General features: G+C 41.0%; 1 protein-coding gene across 1 annotated transcript in view; it reads right to left on the reverse strand.

Annotated features, from left to right (window-relative positions):
• Window positions 1-3,586: 3,586 nt before the first annotated feature.
• Window positions 3,587-23,670, reverse strand: part of si:dkeyp-97a10.3 (uncharacterized) — a 64,280-nt gene continuing 44,196 nt past the window's right edge. Inside the window, exons 6-9 of the mRNA XM_057834264.1 lie at window positions 19,932-20,045; window positions 19,791-19,852; window positions 18,203-19,690; window positions 3,587-10,439 (exon numbers count right to left, since the gene is read on the reverse strand). Coding sequence (XP_057690247.1) covers window positions 10,410-10,439; window positions 18,203-19,690; window positions 19,791-19,852; window positions 19,932-20,045 — 1,694 coding nt within the window. The 3' untranslated portion in view covers window positions 3,587-10,409. The remainder of the gene's footprint in view (window positions 10,440-18,202; window positions 19,691-19,790; window positions 19,853-19,931; window positions 20,046-23,670) is intronic.

The following is a 23,670-nucleotide window of genomic DNA, read 5'->3' on the forward strand; positions in this document are numbered from 1 at the left end:
CCAGTTGATCCCGCGTTGTTCCAGATGTTGTATCCCGGGTTTCGGCACCAAGAAATGTTGGGTCTAAAACACTTTCTTCAATTTAGCATTTAACCCAGAGCCAGGTGATGAAAGGCAGAACGCAAATGGAGGCAGGAGTCACAGAATTAGTTTTCTGATCGGCCGTCAGGGAGAGCGGAGACAGCGTGGAACACGTCCTCACGATGTCTCGTCGAGGTCTCTCATCCGACCTCCCCACGCTGTCGATTTTTATTGAGGGCTTGTTGCTGGGCAGATTAACACAACACAGATCTTCAACATGGCGACAAGTTCCTTATTCTAGTCAAGTTCCTTGTTCTAGTCATTGTCAAACTGTTAAGGTATTAGTCTGTGGTTAGCAATTTGCACTCGAGTGAGCAGAACTTTATTTTGAACACACATTCGCACTTGAAGTAACTTCTTGGAAAAGGACAGACGTTGAGCATATTTTGCGACAACAAATGTTATTTGCACAACATTTTTCCCGAACATTTCCAACGGTCATTTTCTTTAACTTGTGGGAGAGCGTAAATAATTTGTAATTAAATGCAAAAGTTCTGCATAACGTGCATTATAATGTCATACAGATCAAGCTTATCTTACAGTTCCTATGCTGGCGATGTAACCTGAATTTCCACGTGAATCAGAATTAACCCTTTAAGTACCCTTAAATCTCAAAATAACTATTCAAAAACATGTATTATATGTCATTGTACTGTCCTTGCTGAGACGTTGGCGCTAAGTCCTAGCTAGATAGCGAGCTAGGCTGTAATCTATCCTCTCTCACTCGGCTGCGTGACTTCTTCGTGGGAGCAAATGCGCTCTTCCAACACAACACAACCCAATCGTGACGGGCTACCGGATCGGGACAGATTGCTTACTGCGCATGTGCGAACCGACGCCATTTTCTCTTGAGGGATGATGGGAGATATAGATTTCTACGTGATAGATTACAATAAATATACATTTTTCTTTCTTTTTTGGCATGATAATGGTGTATGAAGGGTTTACTTGGGATAAGGAGGACTGTTTGAACAGCAATGTTTAAAATCTTGAAACACATTACCTATTCTTCGCCTGCACAAATATGTTCTTCGTGTTTACATGAGCTCTCACTCCCGTGCGGAAGTACTACCTGATCTACTCTACCTTCGCCAAAATAAAAGCATGCATTACGAAACAAAAGTCAATCATAGACTATGGGCCAATGCTATAGTTTAGTACTGTACACATACACATTTCGCCAAACAGCAGAACAGTCATGTTATTAAAATGAAGTAAAAAATAAGATATTGTAAGGTACTGTTTACGCGACTTTAAACAAAGAAAAAGACTGGAGACATAATGGCGGACAAGACTCCGATGTCGTAAAGTCGGAACCACGTAAGTCGGGTACGTCGTAACCTGGAAAACTACCTGTATATCAAACAGCATTGGGGGAATTCATTCGTACATTCATTCATCTTCCAAGCTGTTTATTTTCACGAGGGTCGTGGGGGTGCTGGAGTCAGTCCCAACTAGCTATGGTGAGAAGGTGGGGTACATCCTGAACTGGTTTCAGGCCAATTGCAAGGCACAAACGGAGGAAAACAACCATTCACGCACACACTCATACCAAGGGACTAGAGTTGTCCGATAATGACTTTTTAACCGATATCCCAATATTGTCCAACTCCAAAAACCTGATACCCATATCAAACCGATACCGATATATGCGGTCGGGGACTTAATATATCTTGTATAATCTAGTTCATATCTTGCTAATTGTATCGTGATGCCCAGGTCAAATGGTCTGCTCACATAACAAATCCCAATCATCTGAGTTTGGATACATCAATGAGCAAATGCTAAGCTGTGACCAGCCCTTGTACAAAGGCAGAAGGCTTATACATTCACTTTGATGGCAACATGCATATTGGCCCAAAACCATCCATCCATCCATCATCTTCCTGCTTGTCGGGTCGTGGGGGCAGCAGCTTTAACAGGGAAGCCCAGACTTCCCTCTCCCCAGCCAATTCAACCAGCTCCTCCGGCGGGATTCCAAGGCGTTCCCAGGCCAGCCGAGAGACTTAGTCTCTCAAGCGTGTCCTGTGTCGTCCCCGGGGCCTCCCGCCGGTGGGACATGCCCGGAACACCTCTCCGGGGAGGCGTCCAGGAGGCATCCGAACTAGACGCCCGAGCCATCTCAGCTGGCTCCTCTCACAGTGGAGGAGTAGCAGCTTCACGTCAAGTCCCTCCCGGATGACCGAGCTTCTCACCTTATCTCTAAGGGAGAGCCCGGACACCCTGCGGAGAAAACCAATTTCGGCCGCTTCTATCCGGGATCTTGTTTTTTCGGTCATGACCCACAGCTCGTGATCATAGGTGAGGGTAGGAACGTAGATCGACTGGTAAATCAAGAGCTTTGCCTTTTCGGCTCTGCTCCTTCGTCACCACTACGGACCGGTGCAGCGTCCGCATTACTGGAGACGCTGCACCGATCCGCCTGTCAATCTCCCGCTCCCTCCCATGCTCACTCGTGAACAAGACCCCAAGATACTTGAACTCCTCCACTTGGGGCAGGATCTCATCCCCAACCTGGAGAGGGCACTCCACCCATTTCCGCCTGAAGACCATGGTCTCGAATTTGGAGGTGCTGATCTTCATCCCAACCGCTTCGCACTCGGCTGCGAACCGCTCCAGTGAGAGTTGGAGGTCACGGTTTGATGAATCCAACAGCACCACATCATCTGCAAAAAGCAGAGATTCAATGCTGAGGTCACAAAACCTGATCCCCTCAAAGCTTGGGCTGCACCTAGGAATTCTGTCCATAAAAATTATGAACACAATCGGTGACAAAGAGCAGGCTTGGTGGAGTCCAACCCTCACTGCGAATTAATTCGACTTACTGCCGGCAATGCGGATGAAACTCTGGCACCGGTCGTACCGGGACCGAACAGCCCTTACCAAGGGGCTCGGTACACCGTACTCCTGGAGCACCCCACACAGGACTCCCCGAGGCACAAGGTGGAACGCCTTCTCCAGATCAACAAAACACATGTAGACTGGTTGGGCGAACTCCCATGCACCCTCGAGGACCCTGCCGAGGGTGTAAAGCTTGTCCACTGTTCCACTGCCGGGACGAAAACCACACTGCTCCTTCCTGAATCAGAGATTCGGCTTCCCGACGGACCCTCCTCTGCAGCACCCCTGATAGACTTTACCGGGGAGGCTGAGGAGTGTGATCCCTCTATTATTGGAACACACCCTCCGGTCCCCCTTCTTAACCACCCCGGTCTGCCAATCCAGAGGCACTGTCCCCGATGTCCACGCGATGTTGTAGAGACGTGTCAGCCACGACAGCCCCACAACTCTCATCAACCCTCAGGGCCTTTCCACCGAGGTGCTTTCCAACCACCTCAGTGATTTCAACCCCAGAGATCGGAAAGCCCACCTTGGAGTCCCCAGACTCTGCTTCATCAAAGGAAGGCGTGTGGGTGGAAATGAGGAGGGCTTCGAAGTATTCTCCCCACCGACTCACGACGTCCCGAGTCAAGGTCAGCAGTAGCCGATCTTCACTATACACGGTGTTAATGGTGCACTGCTTTCCTCTCCTCAGACGCCGGATGGTGGACCAGAATTTCCTCGAAGCCGTCCAGAAGTCATAAAAAGTACCGTAATTTCCCGAATATAACGCACACTTTTTTCCCCAAAAATCAACGTGTAAAATCATGGTGCACATTATAAACGGGTACATGGATGGAGACAGAAATATATATATATTATATATATACTGTATATAAACCGATTTTTTTTTTATTGACACGGCCACGTTGTGTTGAAGAAACGTATGCGGCGATCCGTTGCCAACAGTTACAGTACGTGACGTCACCCTTTTGTTTCGGTAATACTTCACTCTGATCGGCCAAATGATTTCGTCTGTGTTAAATTCTGCTTTGTTCACTCTTCATAAAGCACAGAATTTAGTTTCTTGAACTCATTTGAGTCAACGTTTATTGCAGCTTCGCAACTCGGACCATAACAAATGTAACAACACAGACTTCCTGTGTCCGTCAACTATATCTGTCCCTTGGGAAACTCAAACTCAAATAACAATAGTTTCTATTGTTACTGTTGTGCCGACCGTGATGAGCTCTCTCGAATTTCCGACTTACGTTCTCACTTTCATTTTACCGTAGCAATCCATGGAAGAAACATTAATTCATCATGATGAAACGAGCAAGTTATACAGCAGCCATTAAAAGAAAAGTCACATCTGTTTTGTTTTCTCCTAGATTCTGGTAAGTTGGAGAAGCTGTCAAATCTTATTATTACCGTAAATATTGTCAATTTATGGTAATGTTTTGAACTACCAATGTGCTATGCTTGTGCTGTGTTTCACCAGTCAGTAAAATGACATTTCTGTATCTGTACACGAGCTGCGTTTTCTTGTATTCTTCTATTTATTGGTGCTAAAATTAGCGTGCGCGTTATAAACGGGTAGAATAATTTTCCCTAGATTTTACAAGTAAATTTGAGGTGCGCACTATACATGGGTGCACCTTATATTCGGGAAATTAAGGTAATAAAAAGGGGAATTTATTAACGAGTTCCTCTTTGATTTGTGACATGTTTTTTAAATTATTTTAAATGAATAAATACTGTAAAATAATAAAATTAAATGTAATTTTGTAGGTTTCAAATGAAGTTCTAAAAATTTTTCAGGGGGAAAAAATTTACCAAAAACGAGGGATTAGTGTCTTTAATTCCAAAATGTTTGAGTTAGTTATGTGGACACAATACAGTGTGTTCGCTAGCATATTTTCCCTTCATAATTTTTATTTCAGTTAACTAAAATGTTTTTTCAATTCCAGTTTTTGTAATTGTCTCCATTTTAATAATGTATTTCAGTGCGTCAAACACAAGCCACAATCATTCAATATCTATAGGGGTTTTCCCCTAAAGAAATGTATTAAATATTGATCCACAAAGAGAACAAATTGTCCATTCATGCAATATAGCCACTGTAAACAGATTTTTATTATTTTCTCATAATCACCAACGTTAGATAACGCATACATTCATTGTTACCTTTGTCACGTTCTTTTGCTGTTGTCCTTTTTTGTGAGAAAGCATGAAGAAATGTAACATCCTGACAGCCACGAGCTAATTAAAACAATCTGAAGCACATCCCTGAGTAAAGAAAATTCAAAATCAATAAATACATAAAGTAATAATGACATTCCTTGATGATTATGACCCCGACGCAAGACAGTAAATTGGCTTTTTCAGCAGAAAGCGCCGCCGGCCAGGCTCGGCACCTCTCTTTGTGCTGACCTCACTCATGCGAGGGTGCGATTATTTCCCCAACTCATTTAAGTCGCATAAAAGCCTTTAATTAATAAGCAGCCGTCCAATTGTGGGATCCCCTTCATGGTTAGCCGAGCGTCGCTTCTCCGGCTCCGCTGAGGCCAATCCTCTTAATTGAGAAGTGTCGCGACGAGCATCCGTAAACAGAAGGCACAAAATAAATTGTGCGTTGTATATTAGGACAGCCTCGTATAGCACATTTTGTAGACTGTCATTTGCATTTTCTCATTTAGGCTATGTCCACATATACGTGGGTAGTTTAAAAATGATTTTTCATACAGAGAAATGGGACAGTTTTTAACTCATTGGCTCCCTTTGAAGGCGATAGATGTCCAATCCATTTTGACTGGGAGAGCCAGTCCTCCCAGTTGTTGGACGTCAATCGCAGGTTTATGCAAGATGAACTGATTCTGCGATAGTGACAGTGTTATCGTGATTAATCGACTAATTGACAATTATTGATAGTTTAGCGACGTTGTTGCTCTGAAATTGGTTGAAATCCTCTTTTTTGAGACTCATAATGGTAAATGGCTTTCATTTATTCGTTTCTATTCGTTCCGATAAGGAAAACCAAAAAACAGTAAAGAGGGGGAAAATTTTAACACTTCTCTTTGTAAATGTTTAACATTCTTTTAAAAATGTAAGGAAAAAAACAAAAAAAAAACATTGTGAACCTAACAATTGTTCAAATCCTCTTTTCACTTCTCTTAATAGTAAATATTTAATAACATCTTATTATTTATTTGTTTATATTTTAAATTTTAAAAAACTAAAAATATATTTTCTTCAAATATATTAGCTATATACCCTAGTGCTTTAAAAGCCTGGAGGGTCGCCAGGCTTTTCTTTTCTGACAGCTATTGGTGCCAAGATTAATCGATTAACTCGAGTAATTTGATTAGAAAAAAGATTCGAAATTTTTTTTGCTGCACTGAGTATTCGTTTAATTAAAGTGGTGTTGTAATTGTTTGTTTTGAAAGTGTTAGCATTTAGTTTAATTGATTTGGGTGGATACACTGCCCTCTAGTGGCAACAGTGAATATGACATACCTCATTTCACATGGCTGAATCCAGCTGCTCCCTGTTAGGACCAACATAAGCTAAGTTTTTTATTTGAGCTAATTAGGGCTGCAGCTATCGATTATTTTAGTAGTCGATTAATCGATGAACTAGTTAGTTCGAATAATCGAGTGAAATTAAATTACCTGACCTGAGCCTCAAACGGAATAAAAATTAAAAATATGATTATCTACTGTATATACAACAAAAGAACAGTTGGCTAACTTATATAGCAAAAGCCCGCTAGCTTAAATGCTATAAAACGCAATTTTTTTTTTTTTTACAATGTTCTTAACAAATGGTTCAGACACGTATTCCCACAAAAAAACACCTAAATATACCTATAAACTACTTTACGAATGCATTAAAAAAACATTAGCTCAAACAAAAACTTAGCATATGTTGGTCTTAACAGCGAGCAGCTGGATTCAGCCACGTGAAATGAGGCAGACTAGAGGGCAGTGTACCCACCCAAATCAATAAAACTAAATGCCAAAACTTTCAAAACAAACAATTACAACGCCACATTAATTAAGCGAATACTCAAAGCAGCCAAATTTAATTCGAATCTTTTTTTCTAATCGAATACTCGAGTTAATCGATTAATCGTTGCAGCACTAGAGCTAATGTTGTTTTTAATACATTTGTAATTTAGTTTATAGGGATATTTAGCTGTTAGCTTAGCTGTTATCTTAGTTATTTTGTGGAAATATGTGTTTGAACCATTTGTTAAGAGCATTGTTAAAAAAAAAATTTTTTTTTTTAAGTTAGCATTTTATAGCATTTAAGCTAGCAGCCTTTTGCTATGTAAGTTAGCCAAGCTTTCTTTTGTTGTACTTAGATCCTCATTATTTTCAGCTCAGGTATTTTAATTTTTATGTTCCTTATCCGGTTACTCGATTATTCGAACTAACTAGTTCATCGATTAATCGACTACTAAAATAATCGACAGCTGCGGCCCTACTGACAGCCTATCCCAGTCAAAATAGATTGGACGTCTATCGCCGTCAAAGGCAGATTAAGTTAAAATGAGACAACTGTTCGTGTTTCGTCATTTATTTGGTGCATCCTGCTGCGATACGAATTTTGGTACCAATTAGTGAAACTGGCCATATTTTTAGTAAGGCGAGCTAATACTTGAGGAATATAAAAGTACTTTTATTACATTTTTTAAAAATGCTTCGTTTTAGTTGTCTTCTATTTGTTAATACAGACTAATTATTGTGTCAAACAGTTTTCTTTTAGGATGTCACGGCAATTATCACTGGATGATTGTGATCGTTAATTGTGAAAAATTTTAAGTTGATTTCAGTCATCAGCTACGACTGTATTGCTTTTATCAAACATGGCGCAAATGTATAATTAGCTAACTAAAATATAATTAGCTAACTAAAATATAATTAGCTGACGTATAAATGTATAATTAGCTAACAAGAGCAATACTATGTTCATAGTAAAGATACACGATAATATCGGTCACCGATAATTATCGGCCGATAATGGCAATTATGACGTCACACAGATAATCCAGATAATAAAAAAATTCAACCGATAATGCAATCCGATAATTATATACTTGATTTTGCCTCCAAATGTGCTCAACCGAAGAATTCAGCACGCCGCCTCCTCAACCCCTCCCCTCTCTGAAGCCCCTGAGGGAGGAGGGGTTGAGGAGGCGGAGTTACAAGACAAGAAGTAGTTGAATATTATGGCGGCTGTTACTAAAAAAACGACGCTCTCGCCATCTGCGAAACATGTACCGTACAAGTTCCACGAGGCAGAAAGAACGCGTCCTCATTCAAAACCACTAACCCAGCAGCCATTTAAAACTGCATCACAAAGAATTTTGGAACATATACGAGGATACGAGGCTGCTGCTAGCAGGAATGCTAAAGCTATTGTAAACACTGAGCTAAACTACAGGGCTTGTGACGATACAGAGTCGGGCTGTTTGGGAATGCAGCCCAAGGCGGGTGGTAAATTCCGACGGAGCCCGCCGCTTTGGCCAGTCCGGCAGGCCGCCGCCGCCTCGCCATAGGCGGGGCGGGGCGGGCCGAGCCCGGTTCCCCGGCCTCTGGACCTCCGGCGAACATCCCGGTTTCTCGAGCGTTCCCCCACGGCGTGCGAGCAGAGCCAGGACCCGAATACGCCGCGGCGAACCGGCCGGGGCGGGCGGGCGGATTATCCGGTACGAATGTAGCTGCCGCCGAGACGAGACACTTTTTTTTTTTTTTTTACCTTAATGACACGAGAACCAAAGCCCTGGATAAAAGAAAGAATGCAGTTTATACGACCACCATTCTTCATGAAAAAGTGATGTCCGGTAAGCAAGCTTATCATGACGGCACAGTGGTTATAAGATAATTTAAACATGGAGAAAACGAAGTCAGCCAGTCAATAATGCATTCAGAATGTGAAATGACGAGCGGTCAGATGACTTTGTAACGCTGCCTTTATTTTCGGCTTAATAAAACTCAGGCACAAAACAACACGCACACGGATGCGAGCGCAAACTCCGTCCAAATAGTACTGCCGTGTAGCAGTTTAGCTGCTGTAACGCAAATGTCGTGAAAGCCGCAAATGTAAACAAAGCGCTGCAGAACTGGTACATGACATCTCGCTCTTTTGAGGTAATCATTTTCAGTGTGCAACAAAGCATATAACATTAGCAATCACTTTTCAAATTATTTAACTTATTTCTTTGCTCAATTACAGTCACAGTAGATAATCAAATTCTTAAATCAATATTCTGTAGCCACAAATATTATTCAAAATCTTTCCTTCTTCAAGTTTTTGTTTTTTTTTAGGATTAAGTATAATAATGTATTGCTTAAAACAAGGCTGTTAAGATTATTTTCAGCTAGCTATTTTTCTTCCAAGAAATCTGAGAGAAATACACTTGAAGCGATGGCAGATAATTTCACTTATTGCCAATAGATTTACACTTAAAACTGACTAGTTTTAAGGAGGTGTGTTTTGCAGCGGATTAATGTTATATATGTTAGGAATGGCTTACTTTTAAACGCATTTTTGTGCAACTTAGGTATTTACTCTGTAAGTAATTGTTGCCAAAGGTTTACCATTACACAATGTCAGACAATCTGTCATTATTTAGATGTTTGAATTGACGACTTCTTCATACATTGTGTTGAAAAAAAGAGCAATAAATTATATTTTTGCACAATAATATTTTCTTTTGTGTATACTTTAAAATTTTACATAAATCTTTTAATAGAATTATCGGCTTGACATTATCGGTTATCGGTTGGATTGAGGAGGAAATTATCGGTTATCGGTATCGGTTGAAAAATGCATTATCGTGCATCACTAGTTCATAGCTAGCATAACATAGTAATAATGTATTTCTTGTTGTTGTTAGTTCTTCTCCTCTTCAGTCTGCTTGCGTCCTTTCTGTCCCCCCATAACCCCTTCCTGTCCGCTGCTTTCTCCTAATAAATAAAACATAATGAACAACGACAATGGTAGTATACCAAACTCCTATGTGATACATTCAAACTGTTCAGAGCATAAGGACACTCAGATTCCTATTTTCCGTGTCTGAGCAGCTGAACAGGACAGGTTAAAAAAAACACAGCCAATCTGAGTTTTAGTTTATGGATCACTTTGTAACCCAGTTAAAATTGGATGATATCCATCACTTTCAATAGTAGCGAATGAATTTAAAACACCCACGCTTAAGTGGTCATAGCCTTAGAGTACATAATAATATTAGTGGTGTGGCTAGCAATTGCAGTGCATTTAGCAGTTTTTGGACAAAGTAGGCTCGGCTCTTTAAACTTCTCTGCTTAAAGCAGATTCTGGTAAAATGCAATACTTTTTGATACCAGCATTAAGAAAAACGAATCCCCCTTTGTTGTAGCAGTTGTTTCTGTGTTTTTCGCCAGTCACATCTGTCAGCAGTTTGTCTGAGCAAGAAGTCGAGGCAAAGCGGCGAAGTACGACTCATCTGCCGACATCTGTCATCACCTCGGCCTCCCTCGGTGTGCCTGATGCTGGAGATACAGACGCTTTATTGTTGATGTGCAACAACCACCAAGAAGAAGAAATAGTAAAAGAAAGGGAAGAAGTACCACGACTGACAAGAGGCAGCTGTCAAAATGCATTAGTCTTATCTATCACAAAGAAACGCTATTTACCGTAATTTTCGGACTATAAGGCGCACCTGACTATAAGCCGCCACCCACCAAATTTGACATAAAAACAGCATTTGTTCATAGATAAGCCACACCGGACTATAAGCTGCAGCAGTCCTCACTGTATTATGGGATATTTACACCAAAAGATATTAACCGGTAACACTTTATTTGACAGTGGCATCATACGACCTTCATAAGACGAAATGAACCACCTTTAAGCTATTAACCTATTGGCTGCAAAGCTTCATTGCTTCAAGAAGCTTCATTTTGCCATCACTGCTCCCTCGGGCAAGACAGTCAACCTCTGCTGCCACCTGCTGTCAACACTGTTGTTGTCCAACATGCCTCCAAGCATGCAGTGCAGCGCTACAGATGTAAATAACAATCAAAAGTCATTTTCTTAGCTAAACTTTTTCTTCAGTTACTGTTCGAGTTGTTTCATTAATTGTAGAGGTGTGCAAAATTTCCGATTCTTGGATTATTCGTGATTCGGCCGTGGAAGATTCAAGAACGATTCACAAACATCCAAATTCCGATTATTGAAATATGCCAAGTAAAGCGGAAGTACAACACACTCAGCGCGCCGCGCGGTCTTTGGGGCGCAACGAGGAAGAACGCAGCGAGTAGCTAAACATCATGCTTCTCATTACCCGGCCCCTCGGGTAATGCCAATGCTTAACTCATGGCTCTAGCTCAACTCATGCCACGAGATAAAAAAACACAACATACCTGACTGCTGCCGAAAAGCTGCTACAAGGTACGTCATCCACATGATGTAATGGTAGATATCATTTATATAGGACTAGATGCACCATTGATTCGGTAGCGTGAGCAGCACATCTACAAAAAGCTAGATGCGGGCGTTAGTAAACAGCCGCCATCTTAAAGCAGTACACTTCCCTGCAAGGCTGTTGTAGCGAACCTTCCAAGCAAACCTAATTAACTTTTTATCTAAAATACTCCTAAATCGGTAAAATATTGATTTGAATCTATCTTTAAAATAGTTTTAAAACTTTCACATGTCGAAAGTAGACAAAAGGGAAATTATGGAATAACGGGAGCAATTTTAACAACTTTAACAGTTGATTCACGACATTAAATTAATTGAATGTAGTTTAAAGCTGCTGTTACAGAATGGGGACTGGAGTTTTTTATTTACTGTTATTTTTGTATATTTGTTTACTGCTATATGTTAACTTGATACTGAAATAGTAGTTTGGATTAGCCTGAGAGGATTTTTGAACAATTTTGGAACTAATGTACAAAACATTTAATTAAAAAAAAAAGGGGGGGGGTGAATCAATAATCGTTTTATAATCAAATCGGAGCCTCTGAATCGTAATCGAATCGTTAGGTGCCCAAAGATTCCCAGCTCTAATTAATTGCTAATTATGCTATTTAGTAACACTTTATTTAACAGTGGCGCCACAAGACTGTCATTAGACAATCATAATTATGATATGACACTAGGGGTGTAACGGTACACAAAAATCTCGGTTCGGTATGTATCTCGGTTTTGAGGTCACGGTTTGGTTCATTTTCGGTACAGTAAGAAAACAAAATGCAAAATATAAATGTGCTAGTTGTTTATTACACACCTTTGTGCTTTCAACAATAGGAACATTAGCCTATACAAAGCTAGAATTCTGCTCAAAAAGTAGCGGGTATTTGAAGATAATCCAACAACAATTTGCCTTTCAGACCCCGCGGATTGGTCAGCTTTCTTTCCGAAAGAAAAAATATAAAGTCCTGTGCTCAAGAGAAACGCAATCCCAATGACAAAGATTTCAACATGTACTTTACAAATGAAATGCCTCAATGAATCATTTTTTTTTTCTTAGGAATGGTTTTCAAAAGCTTTATTGGTGGATTTTCTCAAGTTAAAGCGCCACACAGAAATTAATAAATTTAATTGTGTAAGCAGGATCTGTGTAATATTCTTGTTATTTAATTACAGGTGTTTTAGCTCATTTCAATTTATTTTATTTAAAGTGCATGTGACACGAAAAAGCATGTTTATTTCATAATACTAATAATAATATGGACCGCTTGGATGTGTGTGGAAGCGATCGCTATATTTATTTAGTTTTTTGAATCCCGCCCCATGAAAATCAGTGACTTCCGGCCTCGGTCTTGCATTGAGAAGGAGGGCGCTGTGAAGTATACGGTAGAAGACGTTCTCTTCACTATACAGCGTACTGTTGTGTATGAGGACGAAGGATTCAGCTGATTTTGCGGATTAATACGTTTATTTTTCGCATCACGCCAGCCAAACGGCTGCAGAAAAATCATTCTGTATGAGGGAGTGGCGTATGCGCCTTTTTGGAGTTTCAAAAGGTTCCCTTTCACTGTGGATATTGGCCAAGCCCTACTACTGTGGGACCATTGGACTTACGAGGAAGTGAGTAAACATCTTGTTTTGTATTATGTCAAATACGAATACAGCGATTACAAAGTAAACACTACAAACTTTCTTTAAATAAAGGACTACTTACGTTTGATCATTGACAGGCATGTAAAAAGCCCTCCTCATGCACATTAGCAGCACGTTAGCTGCACAACAACTGCAGCCACCCTCCTCCGGGCAACGAACTGTAAATTGCTCTCCGCCGGGCGGTTTGCCGATCCGCGACGACAATCGACAACCCAGTCGTCATGTCAAATAATTGAGGCTAGTTATGTGTGATTTTCCGCTTCGAAGACTTTGAAACATCACTCGGTTCTGGTTAGCATGTCGGCTAGCTGTCACGTCTCCGAAGCCGGGGAAGGGAAATGACATATGTCCGATTTAGGTGTCATAAAATGTCGTTCGGGAGGTGCGACAGTAAAGGTGAAGTCGACAGTTTTGACCATTATGGAGTAATTTTGCCATGTCGTCCTGAATAAATGCATTTTTATTATTTCATATTCCATTTAGCACAAGACTGTTATTTGTCATGACCAGCCATTTATTTAGCAATTGGGGAAAATACTTGGATAAAAAGAATATCCTGTAAAAATTATTGAAGTAAAGAGACAGAAACAATGACATTTTGCAGCTCTCTTCGTCGCGTTTTCCTCGTTGTGAATAGTTCCCCCTCAACGGGCTGACTGGTCCTTCTCAAGCCATTTATATAGCTATTGGGGAAAAATACTTGAATAAAAAGAATATCCTTTAAAAATATTGGAGTAGAGAGACTGAAAGAATGACATTTTGCGGCTCTCTTCGTCGCGTTTTCCTCGTTCTGAATAATTCCCCCTCAATGGGCTGAATAGTAAAACCGATGAGCCCAGTCTACCGCTGACGTCATCCACCTGTTGGGAACGCTAAAGCCCTATAATGGTAGGCGTGGCTAACCGGCAGATTAAAAGACTAATTTTTCGTCCTCTGTGCTTTGCTAAATTGTTGTATATAGTCGAATCGTCTCAAAATATGATTCTAATTCACATAATAATGCCATTTAAGACTTTTTTTCTCCTGTCGTATGCTCTTTAAATGGGCTATTATTTATTTTATTATGTGTTTATATTTTACAAATGTGATGTAGTATTCATTTATATTGTATATTTTATGTTGTATAACTTTAGTTCCTATGTGAATATTAGTTCCTACTTGTTTTGTTGTGGTAGGAGGGTTTTGTATTGAACACGGGGCCATGTTGGTTTTTATTCTAGCAGAGAAGACAGCAGTAAATTAACAAAGACAAGTCAACTGTGCCCCGATCTACCACTCAAGAGATCTGATGGACTCAAAAAGTGGGTTACGATTGCATATTAGTTTGAAAATCGACCGGATCTACCGGATTTTTACACGAGTGACTTCCGGTCTGCCCGATCCTAGCTACCGGTAGTAGTATTGACGCAGGGGGGTCGCGTCTCGCGTCAAATAATAAACCCGTTCTTTTCGCGTGCGTCGTGTTGAGCCGCTTCTGGGACGCGTCTAACACGCGGCCGCACTGCGACTGGTGTGCATTGGCTGATTGACTTTAATGCCCGCGTTTCACTGCGTTCTCGCGGCGGCCACGTTGTCGCGCCGTTGACGTTTCTGGGTTATACTGTCTTACCGTGTTGGTCCTCATTATAGTAGAGAAGACAGAGTTAATATAATCTACACAAAGAAACTGTAACCCGATCAACTCTAAGCCTCGAAAAGTAAGGGTTACATTTAGGGCTGTCAAACGATTAAAATTTTTAACGGAGTTAATTACAGCTTAGAAATTAATTAATCGTAACTAATCGCAATTCAAACCATCTATTTGTGTTGTATCGGTCGCGAACGATTCGGTCTTTTTGAACGAATTGTTTGGGTGAAGGAGACCGAACTAATCACCATCTGCACTGATTCGTTCTATGAAGTTGGTGGCGCTTGTTCGCTGCGTGGGAGGGCGTTGAGCAAGCGGCAGCGTCTTCTGACATCGCACACGACCAATCAGACGCCAGCCTCATCGCGGGCAGGGGAGGGAGCGGAAACAGAATCAAGGCGTCTGTCACTCATTTCCACGTGTGGCCAATAAGCAGCCAGCGTGCAGGCAGGGGGGAAAGACTGAGTTTTGTCACTTCCCGTTCAGTGATTCGGTCCTCCGGTGCCTGACCTAGCTTGCTGCTAACTTGACTTTCCAGTAATGACTATGCGGTGAACGCAAGTCATAAAATGAAAGGAAATGACTTTGTCACATATTTGTTAACGTGGAGCCTATCAAATGCTGCTCAAACAGACAAAACACCACACAAATCTAGCGAGCATGGTTTAGTGTACTATTCTCAACAGACTCGGGACTACCTATGACTGACAACATACTATCAAATTTGCAGTAGTTAAAACACGGGTAGCTAAAAATAAATAAATAAAAAAACACGGGTAGCTACGAGGCAAGCAAAAGTGAGCTGCGGTCGCGTGACGGCACTCACGGCAGTGAAGGGGGCAGAGAACTGTCACTATATGGAGGCTTCATGGCAGCGTTATTTACCTCATGCGCACAGAAAAAATATTTAGTGTTATCACCATAATACTGATTTGCAATGAAACTGTATATACATGTCAATTTTTTCCGACTGTTTTATTTATTTTTTTTTTTTTTCGTGTCAGCGTGTCGGGTGTTGATTTGACAAATTATGTCCATCCGTCCATCATGTGCTACTCAAAAACAACGCACGCGGACACGGGAGATGTCGCAATATGTCTACATTTTTCTTAACAGACTAATGAGAGTAGAAAGGCAACATCGTAAAGAGCAAACAATTACAGTATTTCTCGTCAGCATTTGACAATCTGAGATGAGGGGGCGACAGGGGAGCTGACCGGATTATTTTGTTTGTTAATACCAGTGCAAAAATTCAATACGATCATCTTAATACTGATTTGCAATTAAACTGTCGAATATCAAAATGTAGTATTGTTTTTATTTCAGAGCAGCACATTTGACAACTAGCTATTTACACTTCAGTTTTAACAATAGTGACCTAAAATAATAGTGATGAGCATAAAAACAAAAATACAACAGAGCGAGAGGTAAATATGATGTGTTGGTCGTTCCATATTTAGAAATTAAACTTTCGATTTATTTTTATTTTCGTGACAGCAAGCATGCTGCGTTGGCTGGTAGCATATGTGATCAAGATCATGCTAAAGAAAGTCCGTGTGCCCCCGACCCCAAACCCCACTCCCCCCACAAAAGGAAAATGTTTAACCGTGTCCTAAATCGAAATGCAAGCACGAGCCATGACTTTGAGCCCATAGAACTAGGTAAGACGACGCGAAAGTTCTCCCTCGCTTTTGCAGCAGCAGGAGGGAGACGAGGCTGTCTGTGAAAGCAGAATGATACCGCCTGTCACTCATTTCTGAAACTACGACGAGTGGTCAATGTGCAAGAGAGGGAGGGACCAAGCAATGTCACTTCCCGTTCAGTTATACTGCGAAGCGGTCTTTGGTGATTCGTTCGGCAACGTCACTTCCCGTTCAGTAACCGAACGATTCGTTTGGGCGGGGAGGGAGATGAGGGGGGCGAACGATTCGTTGAACGATTTGTTTGAACGAATCTTTTTACTGAACGAACCGGAATGGATTCGTTTACTCAAGTGAACGACAGATCCCGTCACTACCATCTATAAAATATGGCATATTTTTCTGTAAATTATTGTTGGAATGAAAAGATAAGACACAAGACGGATATATAGATTCAACATACGTTACATAAGTACTGTATTTGTTTATTATAACAATAAATCAAAAAGATGCCATTAACATTATTAACATACTCTAAAAGCGATCCATGGATAGAAAAACTTGTAGTTCTTAAAAGATAAATGTTAGTACAAGTTATAGAAACTTTAAATTAAAACCGCTCTTAATGTTTTCGTTTTATTAAAATTAGTAAAATTTTCAATCAGAAAATAAACTAGTAGCTCACCATTATTGATGTCATTACACCATGCTCACTCCCCAAACCCATAAAATTATTTGAACCCAAGCGCCAGCAAAGGGCGCCAAACAACAAAAAACAGGTAACAAGTAACAAGAGGACATTACACTGCTGTCATTTTATTCTAAGCGGGGCATGTGCGTTAATTGTGTCAAATATTTTAACGTGATTAATGTAAAAAATTAATTCCCAAAAAAATTAATTCCCACCCGTTAACGCGATAATTTTGACAGCCCTAGTTACATTACATCAGAAACTCATTCGGTACGCCTCCGTTACGAACCGAGCACAACATACCGAAACGATTCCATACTTGCCTGGACCATCCGGCAGATCAAATTCCGAGGGCGGAGCAAACAGAAAGCAGAGTGGACCAATCAGCGACGGGACACGTGACGTTGTTAAAGCGACAAGTAATTAGCGTGAGCGGAGAATGGATTATTCAACATGGCTAGCGCAAGCCATGTTGACTGTTGTCAATGACTTGTTTCAATGTGTTTTTGGTAATTTAAAACTGGTTTTACCGCGGATTGGAACATATTCTCGGCTCTCCCGTTCGCCATCTGTGTTGTTGTAGACACGACTTTCGGCGCGCAAGAGTGACGTTACTTGTTAAGAACACGTCACGCAAATAAACGAATCTGATTGGACGATTGATTTTGTACCTTGCTCAAGAGGCCGTTAATGGGCTGGGTCCCAGACTGTTTCTCACACTGTTTGAAAAATACAGGGAGAATAGTCTGGCTGTGCCAGGCAAGTTCAATACAAATACATGTACCGTTCCACCCTTATATGACATGAGCATTAATAAATCCTTATAACAGATGTCATTTAGTGTTATCCGGCAAATTATCTCACTTTTGAATAGATGTAAAAGATCCGAGCTGGACATAATAGGAGTTAGTGACACTAAATAAAATCTGTCATAGGCATTCAGTAATGCGCGTGATAGTGTCATGTCATATTTATGACGATCTTATGACAGTCTTCTGACACCTCTGTCGAATAAAGTGTTACCTATTGACCCAAATAAATCAACAAATAAGCCACACTGGGTTATAAACTGCAGGATTCAAAATGAAGAAAAAAGTAGTGGCTTATAGTCCAAAAATTACGGTAGTAGTAAAAAAAAATACTGTATGTGTTGAATTTATAGAAATAACTTGCCTAAAGGTGTTCCTCACACCATAACAGAATGTGAGAGAAGGAATCACAACTCACCTGCCGTGGGTGGGTGGCGTGGGCAGTTCGCCCATTGCCGGCATGGGGGACTTGGCCTCGGGCATGAGCGTGACTGTGCGTGACCACTTTCGCATGGTGCTGATGGTGCCCACCTTTTCCGGGGTGGTGCTGATGCGATTTGTGATGGCCGTGGGTCCTAGGAAGGCTCTGGAACTGAGTGAGTGGAATAACAGGAGGCGGGGTAGGCGGTCGCGGTCCCACAGCTGCAGACACCGGTTGAGCCTGAGGTCCGGAGTGAAGAAGGGCTGCTTGTGTTTGTTGTGTCCTGTTTTGAAAGGTCTGCGCTTGTGCAGTGTGGGATTTAAGTGCCGCCTGCGTGAGGGCAGTGGGTTGACGCTGGCTTGAGACTGGGGCTGTTTGCCGAGGTTGGCTCGCGCTGCGAATTTGAGTCACTTGGTTTTGCGTTTGGGCCCGTGTCGGCCTCTGTTGATGGGCCACATGCCCTTGGAGGAGGTGGTTGGGATCAGACAGTGCTCTGGTATCTGGACTAAAGGGGTCACTTTGTCTGAAAGCAGGCTGCTGGTTCACAAAAGGGTTGCTGCTTCGCGAGGTATCCTGGCTGGAGGAGGGTTGGATACCAGGCAGAACCCTTGCATCTGGACGGGTACGCTCCCTTTCAGTCAGGGGGCTTCTGTGTGAGTGGTTGGCAGGTTCTAGTTGCGGTACCCTCAGGGTGCGCGAGTCCCAAATATCAGCCGATTGGCTCCTTGTCCTGTCCCCCTGACCTGCAGGGACTGTGTCTTCCCTAAAAGGATTTCTACCTCGCGGTTGCGTTGGGTTTTGTCTCAAAGGTGGATGGTTGGTATAGTCTGTCGTGTCTGAGGTATTTCCTCTCGGAAGGGTCTCATTGGGATACGCTGGGGTCCCTCGCAAGCGGTCCCAAGACATCTGCTGCTGAGAGGATGTACCGCGGACGACTTCTGGGTAAGTCTGTGTCCTAGCATTGCGCTGAGATGTGCGGGAGTGTGTGTATCCAGTTGGGATGAGACCAGGCTGCGCTTCAGGATTTGTAGCTGACCTGCTTTGCATTCTGGGATTTGACTGTCCTGTGTCTATTAACTGGGGAGCATTACTCATGGCTTCCTGCTGAGGGAAAGAGTTAAGATTGACGTGAATGGTAGGCATTTGCGCGTTCTGTTGCGAACCTTGCGCTAGGCTAAGCTGCACCCCAGCAGGGCGTCCGCCGCCCTGGGCAGAACCCGTTTGGATAACTATGTTCGGATTAGTCTGCCGCGCGTCCGTCCGCGTGAAGGCCGCGTTGTCAATGCCGTTAAGTGGGTACGAGGACGGATTGTGCGTAGCCTCGCCGAGAAAATCAGGCACGGTGCCGTTTTGCTGCAAGCTGTTAAGCTGCAGTGCTTGTACCTCGTTGGGCCTTTGGCGGCGGGTTTGCGTGTTCGATTGAAAGACAGGTGGGTCGGGACCTTGGTCCAGGTCTCTTGAGACATTAGCGCGTGGATTTAGAGGCTTAATGGAGATGTTAAAAATCAAGGACAAGGGTTAGGTTTCAATGGCACCATCGCATGTTAGTTAAAATCAATAGTGAATGATGTGTCAGGTAGCTTACCAGAGGTCGAGGATTTGTGTGGTTCTTTTGTACCATGACGGCTCCTCCTTGCCTTTGCCGTGCTATAACAACATGGAGACAATTTCAGTATCCAAATGCACACAAAAATACTTGTTTTCAGAAACAAATGACAGTCCTTACCACGCCTCTTTAGAATGAGACACACCAGCAAGACGATGAGTACCACCAAAATGACAAGTAGCAAAAAGCTACCAATCACAATGCCTGCCACTTCTCCACCGTCAAGGCAAATGTCTGGAGGATAAAAGTCAAATTTGAAGTTGCAATCAAGTTGCTCATAGTAATAAAAATTGAAGACTTTTTTTTTTTTTTTTTGGAAATTTGAATTCTTCTGGGCGGCCCACTCTAACTGCAAAGTTTTTGCCTGAGGTGAAAGTACAACTTTGCCATTGTGCTTCATCCTGATAACACTAGAACTTTGTCTAATATTTGTAAAAGTACATTGTGACAAAAAAAAAAAAAAAAAAAAACTTTTACGGTAGAGATATTTTAAAACATTTTAACTGGAAATCATGGTAGAAAAAAGTTAATTTTGTAATTATTTTATACTGTGAGCCATATGAAACCGGTGATGATCCTTTTTCCATGATCCCTTTTCCTCAAACCGCCGTCTTGGAAGTCGAACGTGCTGACAACCGAGCTACTGAGACAGATTAAACAAAGTGCTGGGGGTATAGAAGGAGAGAACCTTACTCTCTGAGAACTTAAAAGTGTAAACTGGCAGTGAAACTAGCTGTTGTCTCAGTAGTCAGCGCGCTCAACTCCCACGGCAACAATGCTGATTCAAAACTTTACAGCGATAAAACAACAATTATTATGCTACAGTACATTAGTTAAATTTAGCTCTTAATGTATGTGGTATGTTAATTTGAAAGTATCGTATAGTGATCCCTCACTACTTCGCGTTTCAAACTATGTGCCCTCAGTCCACCGAGATTTTTTTTTTCAATTTAAAAAAAAAGAAATACAGATGAGTTGTCCCGAGCCGATTGCGTACTCTCTCCCTCCCTCCCTCTCCCTGCTCTTTGTTGCTAAGGCAGCGAGTGCGCTGGAGTTGCTTATTAAAGTTAATTATGTTTGACAGACAGTTAAGCTTTGATTTTGCCAGTGCCACTGGTAAGACTTCAAAGCGCCGCATGCATCAACATCGTTTAACTTGTTAAACTTGCTGTGGCAACTCAATGTATGTAAGTGAGCAGCTTGAGCGGATTTGAGTGGACTCACTCAATGAAGCATTTAATAAAGACAAGCATTTTTCAACTTTTTTTTTAGATGGATTGGGCGTTTTTTTTTTTCTTGTTTAAAAAAAATCTGTAGGACGGTAACATGTTTAAAACATCATATTTACCGTATTGGCCCGAATATAAGACGGTGTTTTTTGCATTAAAATAAGACTGAAAAAGTGGGAGTCGTCTTTTATTCGGGGTCTAGACATTATACCCACTCACGACGCTAGATGGCGCCAGATATCATTGAAGCGAATGCTGAACTTGAGGAGTAATGTTCTGTCATGACAGATCTCAGCTACTCTCAAATTTAACCAATTTGCATTATTTTATTGCAATGTTTTTCCTTATTCAGATTTGTTTCTTGACTACAGTTACAGTTAGACCTCACTTTGATGGTTAATGCAGTTATTGCAGTTTTGTTGTTTTATCACAATAGATTGGTTTATTTACATTTCAAAAACCAGAAGCTATTCATTTACGAATGTGATTGCACTTTAGTTATTTAAATATTCAGATATTAAGATTTGAATGAGGCAAAATAACATGCTTTTTCTCTCAAATATATTGTTATAATCATTTGTTTCAGATGTACTGTAATAATTTTCTGTATAAAAATTAATTTGTTCAAAAAGTCTTTTTTTCAAACTTAAGTCTTGAAAAAGAGGGGGTCGTCTTTTAATCAGGGCCGTCTTATATTCGGGCCAATACGGTATTACATTTGAAGTGCTTAAAAACTATTTATTAAAATATACGTATATATACATAAAACTTTTTTTAATTATATTTTAATTACACTTTGAGAAAAAAAAGGTGAAAAAACATGTCTTATAAGTATCTCTTTCCAATGATTAATCTGAATAAATACATTGAACACACACAAAATGTGGGGGGGCGCCACTTCGCGGTTCTTCACTTATTGCTGCAGGTTTTGGTCCCCATTAACCGCGAAAAACAAGGGATCACTGTAAACGTTTTTCAGTTTCTCCGTTTTTTTTATGGTACAACTCTGACAACAACAGTTGCCAGTATTTTGACCTTCGTGATGTTGGGCCCTCATCAAACACAGATTTATATAAAATTATGTCAATTGTTTGTGCTACGTTTGTGCTGTAAAAAATGTTGTTTGTGCTGCTATCGTCTTTAAATATTTATAAATCTTTTATAGTGCAATCTAAGGTCAACAGCCCCCCCCCATTTTGATTCAAAATGGTTAAAAATGGTGTCCACTGTTTATGCTTCATTTGGTCTGTAAAGTTTCATTTGTCCTGCTATTGTTTTTGAGATATTAATTTCGAGTGATGACATCACCTAGCCCCCATTTATTGCAAAATGGACCCGAAGTGGTGCCATTTTTCTATTCTATGTTTGTGCCGTAAAAGTTTTCGTTTGTGCTGTTATCATTTTACAGATATTGACATGTTAATTTCGAGTGATGACGTCAATCGCAGCCCCTCTGTCACGGCTGACGGAGCGTACCAACTCTCTCAAGAACAGAGGGGTGTGCCAACAGCTGGCGCAAACGTAGCACAAACAAATGGCACCACTTCGGGTCCATTATGCAGTAAATGGGGGCTGAGAGTCACGTCATCTCTCGAAATTAATATCTCAATATCTATAAAATGATATGACAAACGAAAATTTTTACATCAAAATTAATATTTCAAGCCCCCCAATTACTACAAAATGGACCCGAAGGGGTGCCATATGCTTGTGCTACGTTTGCGCCTGTTGTTGGGACACCCCTCTGTTACTGAGAGAGCTGGTACGCTCCGTCAGCCGCGGGAGTTGGATATGGAAAAGCTGCGAGTGAACTTATCACTCCAAATTAATACCGTATCTCAATATCTATAAAATGAGAGCAGCACACACAATTTTTTACAGCACATGACGACATCACTTAAAGTTAATATCTCAATTAGGGATGTCCCGATCAAGGTTTTTGCACTTCCGATCCGATACCGATATTGTTTTGCACTTCTGATCCGATACCGATACTGGCCGATACCGATACCGACCTATCTGAGCATGTGTTAAAGTTTAAAGTTATTTAGCCTCCTTACTTAGTTGTCAGACTCATGTTGAAAAAGGTTTTAGTACTCTTGATAACAACTAGCCAGCTGAATTAGGCGAGTTTGAATAACACACAACGGTTGGTAACAAGAAACTAACCTGTTTATTCAGTGACAAACACAAAACATTATAAATAACAAACAGAAATGGCATAGTAAGTCAGTAAAACATGCAAATAATATTGTAAACTGTCTTAAAAAAGCAAAACACACTAACAACCTCAGTGGAAAATCCCACAAATCCCCCAAGCTATTAGATGCTTTTAATGTTTCGTGCATTAGTTACAAAAATTGTATAAAAAGCCTCTCAGGTTTAAATAAACGACTATTTCAGTATCAAGTTAACATTTTAAAACAGTAAATAAAATACTCAAGTCCCCATTCTGTATCAGCAGCTTTAAACTACATTCAATTCATTTAATTTTGCGAATCAACTGTTAAAGTTGTTAAAATTGCTCCCGTTATTCCACAATTTCCGTTCTGTCTACTTTCGACACGTGAAAGTTTTAAAACTGTTTTGAAGATAGATTCAAGTCAAGATTTTGCCGATTTAGGATTATT

The sequence above is a fragment of the Corythoichthys intestinalis genome, chromosome 4 (genome assembly GCF_030265065.1).
Source record: "Corythoichthys intestinalis isolate RoL2023-P3 chromosome 4, ASM3026506v1, whole genome shotgun sequence".
Taxonomy (NCBI): Eukaryota; Metazoa; Chordata; class Actinopteri; order Syngnathiformes; family Syngnathidae; genus Corythoichthys; species Corythoichthys intestinalis.